At 45.0% G+C, this 13,450-nt stretch overlaps 1 protein-coding gene across 5 annotated transcripts in view; it reads left to right on the top strand.

Annotated features, from left to right (window-relative positions):
- Positions 1 to 13,450, top strand: part of LOC125458184 (dihydropyrimidinase-related protein 3-like) — a 227,507-nt gene that overhangs the window by 95,808 nt on the left and 118,249 nt on the right. For all 5 annotated transcript variants that reach the window (XM_059650779.1, XM_048543174.2, XM_048543175.2 and 2 more), the window contains exons 2-3: positions 5,322 to 5,410; positions 11,550 to 11,734. In XM_059650779.1, the coding sequence (XP_059506762.1) occupies positions 5,322 to 5,410; positions 11,550 to 11,734 (274 nt within the window). The remainder of the gene's footprint in view (positions 1 to 5,321; positions 5,411 to 11,549; positions 11,735 to 13,450) is intronic.

The following is a 13,450-nucleotide window of genomic DNA, read 5'->3' as shown; positions in this document are numbered from 1 at the left end:
CAGTCTTGCTGGAATGTTTGCCAGTGTGCATTTATGTGGAAAGAATTGGATTGAGTTGTCCTTGCTTCCGATGAGCAAGCGGTCCATTAAGACAGCTTCTTGGTGGAGATAACAGATGACCCTCACCATGGAAGAGCCTGTGCATTCTGGGGAGATTGGGAGCAGTTATATCGTTTTTAATATGTATCTCTACTTTCTGTGTTTGAAGAGGAAACTACGAGAGAGATTTCCAAAACTGAGGACACCAAGATCAAATTCAATGTCAGATTTGTTTCAAGCAGTTTTAAATGCCCTATCTCTCTATCTGACATGTAACCCCAACTATTTCACATTCTGCCACTTCCACTCAAAGCCTCAGGCTATTAATTTCTTTTAGACAGAAACGTTGGTACAGGACGATATGTCCTTCGAACCTGAACGTGATCATGACTGATGTTAGGCCTCCCTTTCCAGCCTGCTTCCCAATGTCTACTCTAAACAATTGGTTATTTATCCTGAAATAGTGTCCCCTTGTTCTAGAATTCCCAGCCAGTGGGAACACTGTCTCTGCCTACCTTGTCAAGCTACCTCATTATTCTGGATAGTACAGTGCAAACATCTCCCATTCTCCGGGACTCCAGCCAGCGTAGACCAAATATACTGAGCTTCTTGATAGAATCCCTGCAACGGGGAGAGTGGGCCATTCAGCCCATCGAACCCACGCCAAGCCTCCAAAGATCATCCCACACCCCGAGCCAAACCTTGCATTTCCTGTTGCTAACCCACCTAACACATCCCTGGGCACTACGAGCAACCTGCACAAGTTTGGACTGGGGGACGAAACCCATGCAGACACAGAGAATGTGCAAACTCCACACAGACAGCGTTGTGAGGCAGAAGCACTAATTTCTGAGCCACCGCACTGCCCACTTTATCATGGGAGAACTCTGTCATCCCAGGGCCAATCTAGTGCATACCTGTAATGCCTCGAAGTATTTTGTTTGATAAGCGTGGAGATCAAAATTGCACATAACACACCCTAGCTGAACTGGGCCAGTCATACAAATACTGCAGCTCCAAAAGCAGGTCAGATCTGGGGATTCTGCAGAAACTGCCTTCCAAACCTGTGACCTCTAGCAGCTAGAAGGACAAGGGCAGCAGATGCACGGGGACACTGACATCTACAAGCTCCCCTTGGTGCCACCCACCATTCTGACTTGGAATTTTATCGCTGTCCTTTCGCTGTCATTGGATCAAAGTCTTGGAACTCCCTCTGTTTCAAAGTGGCTTCTCACACTCACCTTCTCCAGAGCACTTGTCTCAGCGAGAAATACCCACATCCCATGAAGGAATAAAAAAAATCCCAAGTATTGTCTCACTAAAGTCTGTTACAGATGTAACAAGACATATACTTTTGTTCTCATACTCCAATCTCCCTTGTGATGAGGGCCGACATGCCATTCATTTCTGGTTGCGGCACTGCCATGCTAACTGTTTAAACATGAACATCTACATGCATCACACGTCTGAAAAAGACCTGCTTTCTAACGACGATAAGTAGTTACTTTGCACTTCCCCACAATATTCTTCTTCAGCCGACATGTTGCCCACTCTGCCCAAACCTCACTCGCAGTCTCTTTTTTCTGACGGTACTTCGCGTTCCTCCCGAGCGTGGTGCTGTCAGAAAGCTGAGCCATTCCACTCTGGTTGTCTTTGCTCTAAGCCATTAATAATGGTGATCGTGCCTCCCGTTTTGTGGATGAGTCTCCTGCTTTGCTGATCAATGTACAAAGACTGCTAATTTGTGAGTTGCTCAGAGCTGTCATCCCTTATATTTGCCAGTGTGACCTCGGCTGTATTTTTATGGGCAAATTCAGTTCTCTTCTTGGACTCATTAAAACGAGAGACTGCTTGAAGTTGGTGAATCAATCAAGCCTGAAGTGACTGGTTTTATATATACTTCAGACCAGACTTTTATAATAACTTACAGGGATCCGTACCTTTTATTATAAACATCTAGCCCAGAGGGGCAGTAAAGAGCTATTGATAATTCCTACCCTCTCCTCAACTCATAAACTGTATTTCCCTTGCATGTAAATCAAAGATCAGAATTACTCCCACTGAAAATGTACAGCTTTAACTTAATTCCCCAATCTGTTGCTTTGTTGCATGTGTATATAAGCAGAAGTGAGCCTGCAACTCACTGATTTGATTTAGTTTTTTTTCCCTCTGATATTGAAAGGCATCATTGTCTCTGTGCTGTTGCCTAATGTTCTGAAAAGGACAGGCCAAGAGTATGATGAACTGCTGAGCGGTCTACTAAGAGCTTTTTTTAATGTTTAATTTACAACTGGGTACACAATATTTGCCAAAACTCTGCATTCACTGAAAATGGACAGGATCCCCACTGTGACCTGCCCTTTTGGGCACCATGTTAATCTGTTGTCTCGTGAATTGTAGGTCGAGTATTATTGTGTTCACCATTCATGGGAAGCAGTGTCCAGAAGGATTTTGTCTTTTGTTCAACTGTGAATAAATGTCGTTTTGGAAAGGGACTAGTCTCTGAGAAACCTTTGTTATGCTTAGATTCTGAATTCTCTCCAGCAGCAATGAAAATGATGCATTGTTAAAAAGCTTGTTTAATCCATATTCTGACCTATTTTGGCAGCCTGTTAGCCTCTTACCAGTGTCAACAATGAGTGCATTTCTGTTGTGCCTGAGTGTTGAGAAACATTGCAAGAACCCATTGACTGCTCTGCACAGGTGTTCTGCCTACTGCCTTCCCTTTGTTCTCCATCTTTTGTGACACAGGTTCCACCCCATTCCACAAATACTGTTGGCTCTCCAGCACCTAACTTGTGCGGTTTGTCTTCACATGTTGAACTCAACGTTAAACATGGAGTCATACAGCACAGAAACAGATCTTTTCAGTTCAACCAGTCCATGCTGAACATAATCCCCAACTAAACCAGCTCCACTTGCCTGCCCCTGTCCTGTTTCGCTACAAACCTTTCCTATTCATGTACTTTACCAAATGTCTTTCAAACATTGTAATTGTGCCCATATCCACTGCTTCTTCAGGAAGTTTGTTCCACGTACGAGGCATGCTGTGTGCAAACAAAAATAAAGACCCCTCATGTATTTTTTTTAAATCTCTCTCTCCTCTCACACTAAGATATGTCCCCTAGTCTTGGAATCTTCCACCCAAGGGAAGATGCCTGGTATTTTCCATACCTGTCATGATTTTAGAAACGTCTGTGAGGTTACCCGTCAACCTCCTACACTCTCTAGTGGAGAAAAAAACCTCAAGGCTGGCACAATGGCTCAGCGGTTAGCACTGCTGCCTCACAATGCCAGGGACCCAGGTTCAATTCCACCCTTGGATGTCTGTGTGGAGTTTGCACATTCTCCCTGTGTCTGCGTGGGTTTCCTCCAGGTGCTCCGATTTCCGCCCACGGTCCAAAGATGTGCAGGCTAGGCAGATTGAGCATGCTAAGTTACCTGTAGTGTTCAGGGCTGTATAGATTAGGTGGGTTATAGGGGGATGGGTCTGTGTGGGATTCTGTGTGGGTCAGTGTGGACTTGTTGGGCTGAAGGGCCTGTTTCCACACCGTAGGGATTCTATGATCTATCCAGCCTGTCTTTAGAACTCCAATCTTCCATACCTGGCAGCATTCTGGCAAATCTCTGTCTAGACCCTCTCTAGCTTAATAATATCCTTCTTATAATGAGGTGACCAAAACTGGACAGAGTGCTCCAGAAGAGGCCTCACCAACGTCCTGTACAACCTCAGCATGACTTCCCAACTCCTATACTCAAAGGGATTGAGCAATGCAGGCAAGCATGCTAAACGCCTTCTTAAACACCCTGTTTATATGTGATGCAAGCTTCAAAGAATTTTGTACCAGCACCTTAGGTTCCTCTATCTATAACAACACTCCCGAAGGCCCTACTGTTATCTGCAGACAGTATGGTTATTGAAGTCGAGGAAGAATCTCCTTAATCCCACTCTATCGCACATTCAGAGCCTGTAATAATCATTATGCACCAAGCACAGTGTTGTCGCCGGACTTTTCTACAGAAAGGGAGGGAGGCAAGACTGTGATTCATTAAGCGGTCAGAAAATATTAAATATTCATGTAAAAGCATGCTTTCCGGACTTGAAATGCTTCTGGAGAGCCTGTGTCGAATCATGTCACTGTGGATGAAGTATGGGGTGATCACAGAAATGGTGATAATGGAAACAATTAGAGGTTTCAAATAGTGTTTACTCTCATCTTTGCGTTACATCCCCTTGAATATAGTTTTCTTTGATCATATTGAAAAGCAGACTCGAGAGGTGTGTTTTGACTTTTAATGTTATTATGAATCCAAATTAAATATATTTTTGGTTTGGTGTTTTTTTTGTGACATTTATAGGCTATAGCCCTTCCTTTTCACAACTTGGGTGACCATCCTTGACTACAGTAAATTTCTTCCTCGCTTTTTCCATGGCACCTGTCCTTGGCATTTTTGGGATGTCCTTTCATTTGTGGAAGGCTTTAAGTTCTGAGTCCAAACCTCCTAGAATTTTGACTTGCAATTTCCCAAAATGGTATATCAACCCGAATAAAGGATCTATTTCTCTGGGGCACATGGAAGTGGTGCATGTTCAAATGCAACAAGATCTAGAATATCCAGCCTTAGGCTGACAATTGGCCAGTAACATTTGCACCACTCACATGCCAGGCTATGATCATCACCAATAAGAGGCAACCTAACTACCACCCTTTGGCATTCAATGGTCTTACCATCACTCAATTCTCCTGCCGTTGACATCCTGTTGATTATCAATGACCAGAAACTCCGTTGGATTCACCACATAAACATAGTAGCTACAAGAGCAGGTCAGAGGCTAGGAATACTGTGGTGAGTAAGTCCCCTCCGGTCTCCCCAAAGACTGTCCATCATCTACAGGGCACAAACAAAGAGTGTGATAGAATTAATAGTCATCGTTATTGCAAGCCTATTTTCGAACTGCAATAACTAAATTAAGTGTGTTCAAGAAAAAAAGCTTTTAGAAAAGCACATTTGTTTAATGCTGCTACATCTTTTGAGTTGCCCGCAATGGTTTCCTAAGGATTGATCTGAAAGAGATTCTGGGATAACTTGGAAAAGTGGGCAATGCTGATGATCCGTGCTGTTGAGTTTCCTTTGCGGCAAGGTGGTTCAAAAATCACCGCGACCCAAGCTGGTGGACCAGATTTGGGTTACCGAATGTGTATTTGCTTGGAGAATCTATCATTGGTTGACTTCGTATTTTGATAAATGAGCTGGAAATAATGGTGAGTTTCTATTTACAGAGTGACCGATTGCTGATCAAAGGAGGCCGAGTTGTCAACGATGACCAGTCTTTTTATGCTGACCTGTACATGGAAGATGGCCTCATCAAGTATGTACAGATTCCTTTGACACCCCATCACGAAATTAGAAATGTACTTACAATGGCTGTTGTTTGTTTGTGTCTAGGTTTGGCCCCAAGTAAAGTTATTTTAGTGTGCAACACTAGTGTTTACATTGAGGGTTAGTGAGTTCAGTTGGCTGAACAGCCGGTTTGCAGTAGAGAGCAACACCAGCATTGTTGTTCCATTCCCCTACTGGCTGAGGTCACCTTCGAGATCCCTCCGTCTCGACCTTGCCTGAGGCATAGTGACCCTCAGGTTAAACCACCAACAGTTGTCTCTTTCTCTCTCTGATGAGAGACCCGCTGTATCATCCAGTAGGACTACAGCATTCATAACAGCATCTCTGACATGTCCTGAGGCTTATTGTCTGGGGTAAATGAAGATATAATGCTGAACCATGAGAGAAATTTGGGGCAACGACCAAATGTTTTGGCAAAGAGGGTAGATTTTAAAAGGTGTCTCACAGGAGGAAATTGAAGTAGAAAAGTGTGCGGATGGTAATTCCAGAGTTTAGGGCTTAGGCAATTGAAGGTACAGCCATCAGCAAGGTAAGTAATTCTAGTCTCTTAAACTTCACTGATTTTAATGTTTTAAAAGCTCATTCACGGGATGAGGGTATCGCTGGCTATTTATTGCACATCCCTAATTGCTCAGAGGGCAGTTAAGAGTCAATCACATTTCTGTGGGCCTGGAGTCACATGTAGGCCAGACCAGGTAAGGATGGCAGTTTCCTTCCCTAATGGACATTAGTGAGCCAGATGGGTTTTTCCAACAATCGACAATGGGTTCATAGTCATCATTAGACTCTTAATTGCAGATTTTTTGTCTGGTTGAATTCAGATTCTACCATCTTCCACCTTGGGATTCGAACCCAGGACATTAAACAGAGTTAAAATTTCGAGTCCGGTGACCCTTCCTCGGAACAATTCTTCTGATGAAGGGTCACCAGACACAAAACGTGAACTGTTTTTTTCCTTCACAGATGCTGCCTGACCTGCTGAGCTTTTCCAGCAACTTCTGTTTTTGTCCTCAGAACATTACCTGGGTCTCTGGATTAACAGCCCAGTGATAATACCAATAGGCCATTGCCTCCCACTAATTGAAAGCTGATATTGCAGAAGGGTGTGGGGCAGGAGATTGCAACAGTGTGGGCTGGGAAAGCAGAGACCATGTGGATCTTTTAAAAAGGAATTTTAAAATCAGGAGCTAGTGTAAGTCAGCAAGTGCCAGGAGTGATAGGTACGTGGGCCTTGATGCGAGGACATGAGCAGCAGAGTTTTCCATGACCTCAGGAGGTTATAATGTGGGAGCCAGTCAGCAGTGAGGTAGAATAATTCACATGTAACTAAAGCATGAACGAGGATTTCAGCAACAGCCGAGCTGAGGATTTAGATTTTTATTGTCGCATGCACAGGAATACAGTGAAAAGTGCATCATGTCGCCAGACATGGCACTACCTTGGGTACAAAGGTACGAAAGAAAGTAGGTATAAAATAATAGGGGAAACTGAGTTTAAAAAGTGAAGCATTACCTTCATAGAATAAATGGAAAAATAAAGAAATAATGTAACTATTAACATTAAAGTCCTTCTTAATATATAAACTAGAAAAATAAAGGAATTAAGTTAAAAGTTCAGCAGCCGCTGCTTAGCTCGCTGTTGGGGAGAGCTCAGCCACCTCTTCTTGCCGCTACAGATATTGGAGGGAGCTCCCTGTCTGCTCACTCTAGGCATCACTGCGCTGTGATGTTGGGTGAAGTCAGAGGAGGAGGTCAGTGATCAGAACGTTGGTCCCAATGTATCACAGAGCACAGATAATATGATGTCAATTTAGTAACTGATCTGGTTTATTCCAGGGCAATGTCAGGAGAGTTGGAGCTGTTATCTAGGAGAAGGGAGTTTGGGGGTCAGTGGTAAGTCAATTGCAACCCATCACCTCTGGTTCAAGAATACCACCCAATACCTAGTTTTGGTTGTATAACAGATATTCCAAAAGGATTTAGTTTGGTATGAATGCTCCATAATTGCTGGTGACACCCAAATGACAAATACCAGCTTTTGGCCTTTCATGTTTGCATGGCCCAGAGACGTGATGCCTTAAATGCAGTGAATTTGTGAACTCGGCGTGTAGCTTGGCATCCAAGAGCAAACAGTGAAAAAGATCTTGGCCGTTTTCAGTGGTTTGGGGTTGATGGATTGTGTGGATATTAGTTGCCTGTGATGGCCAGGTCTGCCTGGAGTTTGCAGTAAGTGGAAGTGTTAAAATGAGGAGAGCCGCAGAATGGTTGAAAGACTTCTGTAGCAAGTCTTATGATATCCACCAGTCACACAGCTGCCTGTCGTGACAGTGGCAGTAAATTTTGTTTGGAACTCTTCCCAGTTAGTGGTATATTCAAGCTATCCCATTGCTGGAGCTGACATACTGAAAATCAGTTCCAAGCCATACATCTACAGCATCTAACTTGTCGGCCTTACAGCTTACTTCTGTATTTCTGATTGGGATCAAACATCCTGTGTCAAAATTCCTTTGGCATTGCAAGATTTTTGCTGCAGTGAAATCACGTATAGGAATACTGAATCTGCGACTGAGTCCTTCAATCAGAATGGAAATGTCTGGAGTCCCATGATGCCAACATGATGGGGCATGTCTTCATCTCCACTTTCCTCGCCAGATTCATATACCAGCCTGGCTTGTACTTCAGTTTCTGACTGTTCATTGTTGGGTTTATATTTCAAATGACTGTGTTTTCCCCTCATGGTGGGACTGAGGAGTGTAACAGATGATCTGAGGGACTTTCTTCTGTCCATAACTGCCCAGTGGATGAAAGGATTTGGAGATACTGATAGATAAGCCATCTGGCAGATATTTCTGGAGTCTTCCACAAATGTTGGCTGAGAGTTCGGATAGAGTCAGCATGTAAAAGGTAATTGACAGGAACCTATCCTGTCACTCCTTGTGTGCTTTGAGCAATGTGCTTTATCGTTTTCTTTATCTGAAAATGCTTCAATGACCACAACCTTGTGGTTGGTGCCAGCTAGAAGGAACATGCTGGCTGCACAGCCTTGTTCCCAGAGCTGGCTGTTCTGAGACAGCATCCTCCTCCATTTAAGATAACTAGCACCATTGGGGTGAAGGATAAAAGCAGTTCCCTCCCGGTCCCTGGGATATCTGAATGTTTCCTGCTGTGTGGTGTAGTGTTTATAACGGGTTCCATGGACTATTTGCGCAACGTTAGAGAGCATTGTTCATTGTTTAGTCTGAGTCATTTAATTCTTCCTCTATATGGCTTCCGTATGTTTTAATTCAGGAGGAGTACAACACTGGAAGGAATAGGACTGTCTCTGGACAGATTGCTTCATTCAATAGGTAGGGGAGCACACATGACTCAGTGGTTAGCACTGCTGCCTCACAATGCCAGGGACCGGTGTCTTGGGCAACTTTGCACATTCTCCCCATGTCTGTGTGGGCTTTCCTCTGGGTGCTCCGGTTTCCTCCCACAGCCCAAACATTTGCAAGTCAGATAGGTTGGCCATGCTGAATTGCCCCTAGGGCCCAGGGATGTGCACGTTAGCTGGATTAGCCATGGGAAATGCCAGGTTAGAGAGGGGCGCGGGTCAGTGTGGAATGGCCTTTGGAGGGTCGGTGAGGACTTGCTGGGCTGAATGGCTTGCTTCCACTCTTTAAGGATTCTGTGATTCAGTGAGGACAGTTGATATCTGAATCTTTCTGACTGAGCTTGGTGTAAATTCAACATGACTGAGGGAGCAAAGCCTCTGGGGCGTCATTTCCCCTTGTATTTGAAGTTGGCAACTTGTGGTTCTTGCTACAATAGCATTATTCTCCATCTGTCCCATGCACCTGAGCCCAAAGCTGGCATTGGGGTGCCTAGCATGTGCAAATTGGGTTTGCCCTGCCATTGGAAGGACGACTGTGTAAAATCAGTCATTAGATGGTTTGGGTTTGTATAGTGTATGTCCCTCCCTCTTGTTCACCAACCTGCAAGTGGCCATTCATGGTTGGAACCCTCTATCACAAACTGTACTTTCAAAATTCTCCATTGCATTTGTCTTCTTGGCTCCACAGGGAATTCTGTGGACTGCTGCTGGGCGACAGTTGGTACACTCGCTGTGTAATGGTGAATTGGCCTCTGTTGCTTGCCAGTTTAATTTGTGAGCCCTGTAGCTGGATTTGGCTCGGGCCTCCTCACTATATTTGCAGGCAAGTGGGATGAAATCTCACCTCTTATCCCTTCTGTCTCTCCCCTTTCATTTCTCCTGATGCTCAGACATTGAAGAGTAGTAGAGTATGTATCTTTCACTACTCCTCTGGTAACCCCTGCCTCTTCCCCACCCCCCGTCACTTCATCTAAGATGGAGCCCAGCCAGTTGACCTTTGGGTTGAAAGTGTAGTGGGAGGAAGTTTGTGGTCAAGCCTCTTTTTCTTTCTTTCTTTGACCTCCTGTGTAAGTCAAGAGAGGGGCCCTGTTTCTTTATCAACAACATTTGTGCTGGTTATCACTGCCCAAGTTGATCAGGCACCAAACCCAGAGTCTTTCTCATCTTGTGACTGTGTCTCGATTGGGATAGTCTCAAATGACATCCCCAGTTGTTTATTTTCCATTAGGAATTCGCTCTTATCATCGCATCTGCCAGTTCGACCACAATTTGTGGCGAATATTTTCCATTTGCTGAGATCATCGAGTGTGGTAACTTTGCTGCTTTCTTTCTCAAGAGACAGAATCATTGTGCGACTGATCAGAATGCATCTGAAAGCCACAGATGTCTGGGTGAAGGGAACTCTTTGGCCCCCTGCCCATTCACTGATCTGTACCACGTTAGCTAAATCTGAGCAGGTCATCTCACTGAGGGGTGACAAGTGATCTGCCAGACACAGCCAATACTAGAGGCGATCAAGAGAGGAATCAGCCAGGATACTGTCACAGTTCAGTGACATCTGATGGGTAGCACACATTGAGTACAATAGTTAGGAAGCTTTATTACCATTGGTAAAGTCACACTTTGAGGATGGTGCAAGGTCTCTGTACTTTAGAAACAGCAGCTGGACTTGCTAGGTAGAAATCTTATAAAATCTTAGAAAACCTACAGTGCAGCTAGAGGCCATTTGGCCCATTAAGTCTGCACTGATTCTTCAAAGAGCATTCCACCCAGATGCATCCCCTATCGCTGCATTTTCCCGTGGCTAATTCGCCTCCCCTGTACACCTCTGGACACTATGGAGCAATTTAGCATGGTCAGTCTGCCTAACCTGCACATCTTTGGACCCTGCGGGAGGGAACCAAAGCACTTGGTGCTAACCCATGCAGACAATGGGAGAACATTCAAACTCCACTGCGAGAGTGGAATCAAATCCAAGTCCCTGGCGTTGTGAGGCAGCAGTGCTAACTACTGAGCCACCGTGCTGCCCGTACCCAGATCTGGTCCCTGATGTTTTGATTCCCAGGCTTAGCAGTGGCTTGATGATTGCTTGATTGATGTCTGGCTCAAGAGGCTTTCACTGGCTATTTTGTGCCACCGACGCCTCAAAACAGGTCTGCCCGTCAACTCTGTTCCCCTCCACAGATGCTTCTAAACCTGCTGAGTATTTCCAGTTATTACTTCAAATTTTCTGCAACTGCGGTGTTTTGCTTTTAGTCAAGCTGTTACATGACCAAGTGAAGTGTTTTAACCAGGGTGGCAGAAGGTTTGAGTAAGCACTTGTCCATTAGAAAGACTACAATTGGCCAGAGTTCCTCCAGTCCATCTCGATCCTGACGTATGCAGGATCGGTGCATGAGCATCCAGTGGCAAGAGCATTGAACGTAACTGGGCTGGCTTTAGGACCTTTGTGAATCATTGACTGTTTAGACAAAGGGTTGGAGAGCTCTGATAGAGTTAATCCCATCAGGAGGGGAAGGGGGAGTCAAACTTTGCTGTCAAGATTACAAATGACCTTCAGGGCAGATATGAATTTCATAGATGGCTCATAGAATGAGATGGGCAGGAAGAAATCAGAATGGTGACTACGTTTTTGCACCAGATAAGAGAGAAGGCTGGTGTTGGGGAGACACAAGTGTCTGATATTTTTAACATAAAGGTTAACCTGGAGTTTGTTTTGTCTCCATCATCAGACAAATCGGCGACAACCTGATTGTCCCTGGAGGTGTGAAGATCATCGAGGCTCATGGCAAGATGGTTATTCCTGGTGGGATTGATGTGCACACTCGATTTCAGATGCCATACAAGGGCACGACCACCGCTGATGATTTTCTTCAAGGAACAAAGGCAGCTTTGGCAGGGGGCACCACAATGATAAGTGAGTCGAGCAACTTCCTCAGTCGTACTTCAAAACCCCGTTTGTCGCGTGAAACAATATTGCAACGAGCCCACATCAATGAGGTGTGCCGCGCATGGAAAGAGCACGGGTTTCGATCAGTCATGTTTCACGACTGCAGCAGGCCTCAACAACTTCACGCTTCCCTGACATTTGTGAATGAATGTTTGGAATTACAGATGCAGTTTCTTATTTGGGCATGCACAACAAAGTTGAACTGGCGGGTGTCTGATTCCATTTTCAAGCGGCAGTGAATGATCCACAGTGGTTAGCACTGATGCCTTACAGTACCGGGGACCCAGGTTCAATTCCAGCCTTGGGTGACTGTGTGGAGTTTGCACATTCTCCCCGTGTCTGCATGGGTTTCCTCTGGGTGCCCTGGTTTCCTTCTGCAGTCCAGTGATATGCAGGTTAGGATGGATTGGCCATGCTAAATTGCCCATAGTGCCCAGGGATGTGCAGGTTAGGGTGGATTGGCCATGCTAAATTGCCCACAGTGCCCAGGGATGTGCAGGTTAGGGTGGATTGGCCATGCTAAATTGCCCACAGTGCCCAGGGATGTGTAGGTTAGGGTGGATTGGCTGTGCTAAATTGCCCTGTAGTGTGGAGGTGGATCAACCATGGGAAATTGAGGTTTACAGGATTAGAGTGGGGGTAGGATGCTCTTTGGAGAGTCAGTATGGAGTTGATGAACCGAATGGCCTGCTTCCACACTGTAGGGATTCTACAGTTCTTTGTTATCACTTCCAAATGATGAGCGATCAGGAATGAGTTGCAGGAATAAATGATAGTTTGGCATTACCTTTCTTAACTTCACCCTGAGCATTTTGGGCAGAACAGGCCATCATACAGCTGCTGTGACATCCTGGCCTTGGAGCGAGTATAAAGAGGGGACTGACCAGCTGAGTTAGGAAGTTAGACTTATGAGGGATACGAAGGGTATGAGAAGGAAAAGTAATTAAAATTCTGTATGAAATAGCTAAACTAAATCCCACGATGGTTTTCAGTCTGAATGCCTGATGTAGGACAAATTGGGGTTGAAGGTACAAGGGTAGAATGGAGCAGATCAGCATGTGGTCGAGATGTGACTTCCCTAAATACAACAAACTGGGGATGAGAGATGCCCCACCAGCGATGTATCCCGTTACCGTGTCACTGTTTATGTACCTGTGCATAGTACTTGATGCTGGTCCAGCTTCCTTAGAGTAAGCCCTCAGCATAGAATAGAATAGACTTTATTATCACATCCACATGAGTGAGTGCAGTGAAAAGTTTGTAATGTTACCCCTCGATGCCATATTAGGTACAGGATACTTACATACAGATGCATTAAGTGTTGTTACAGAATTGAAATATAATTAAAAGTTAAAAAAAAACTAGCATGGGAATACAGAGTTTAAAAAGCTCAGAATGAGAGTAAAAAAGCACCTTTAAAGTACTCAAGTCCTTTTTCACTGAATCCGGGCCAGCTGTGCTTCAGAACACAAGACCTTACCGCTTCCATGAGTTATCTCCCAGGCCAGCCCGCGCTCGCGGCGCTCCCGCTCGCTTCCAGGGCCCCGGCCCGCGCTCACGGTGCTCCCGTTCTGGCCACGCCTTGTCTCCTGTGCTGGTCTGGCCTAAGACTCCATTGTCCATTCCCTCCAGGTGGGGTATTTTTAAGAAGCTAAAAGTTGGGCGGGATAGGGGAAGAAAAAC

This window comes from Stegostoma tigrinum, chromosome 13 (genome assembly GCF_030684315.1).
Source record: "Stegostoma tigrinum isolate sSteTig4 chromosome 13, sSteTig4.hap1, whole genome shotgun sequence".
In the NCBI taxonomy this organism is placed as follows: Eukaryota; Metazoa; Chordata; class Chondrichthyes; order Orectolobiformes; family Stegostomatidae; genus Stegostoma; species Stegostoma tigrinum.
This window is presented reverse-complemented; position numbering and strand designations above follow the sequence as displayed.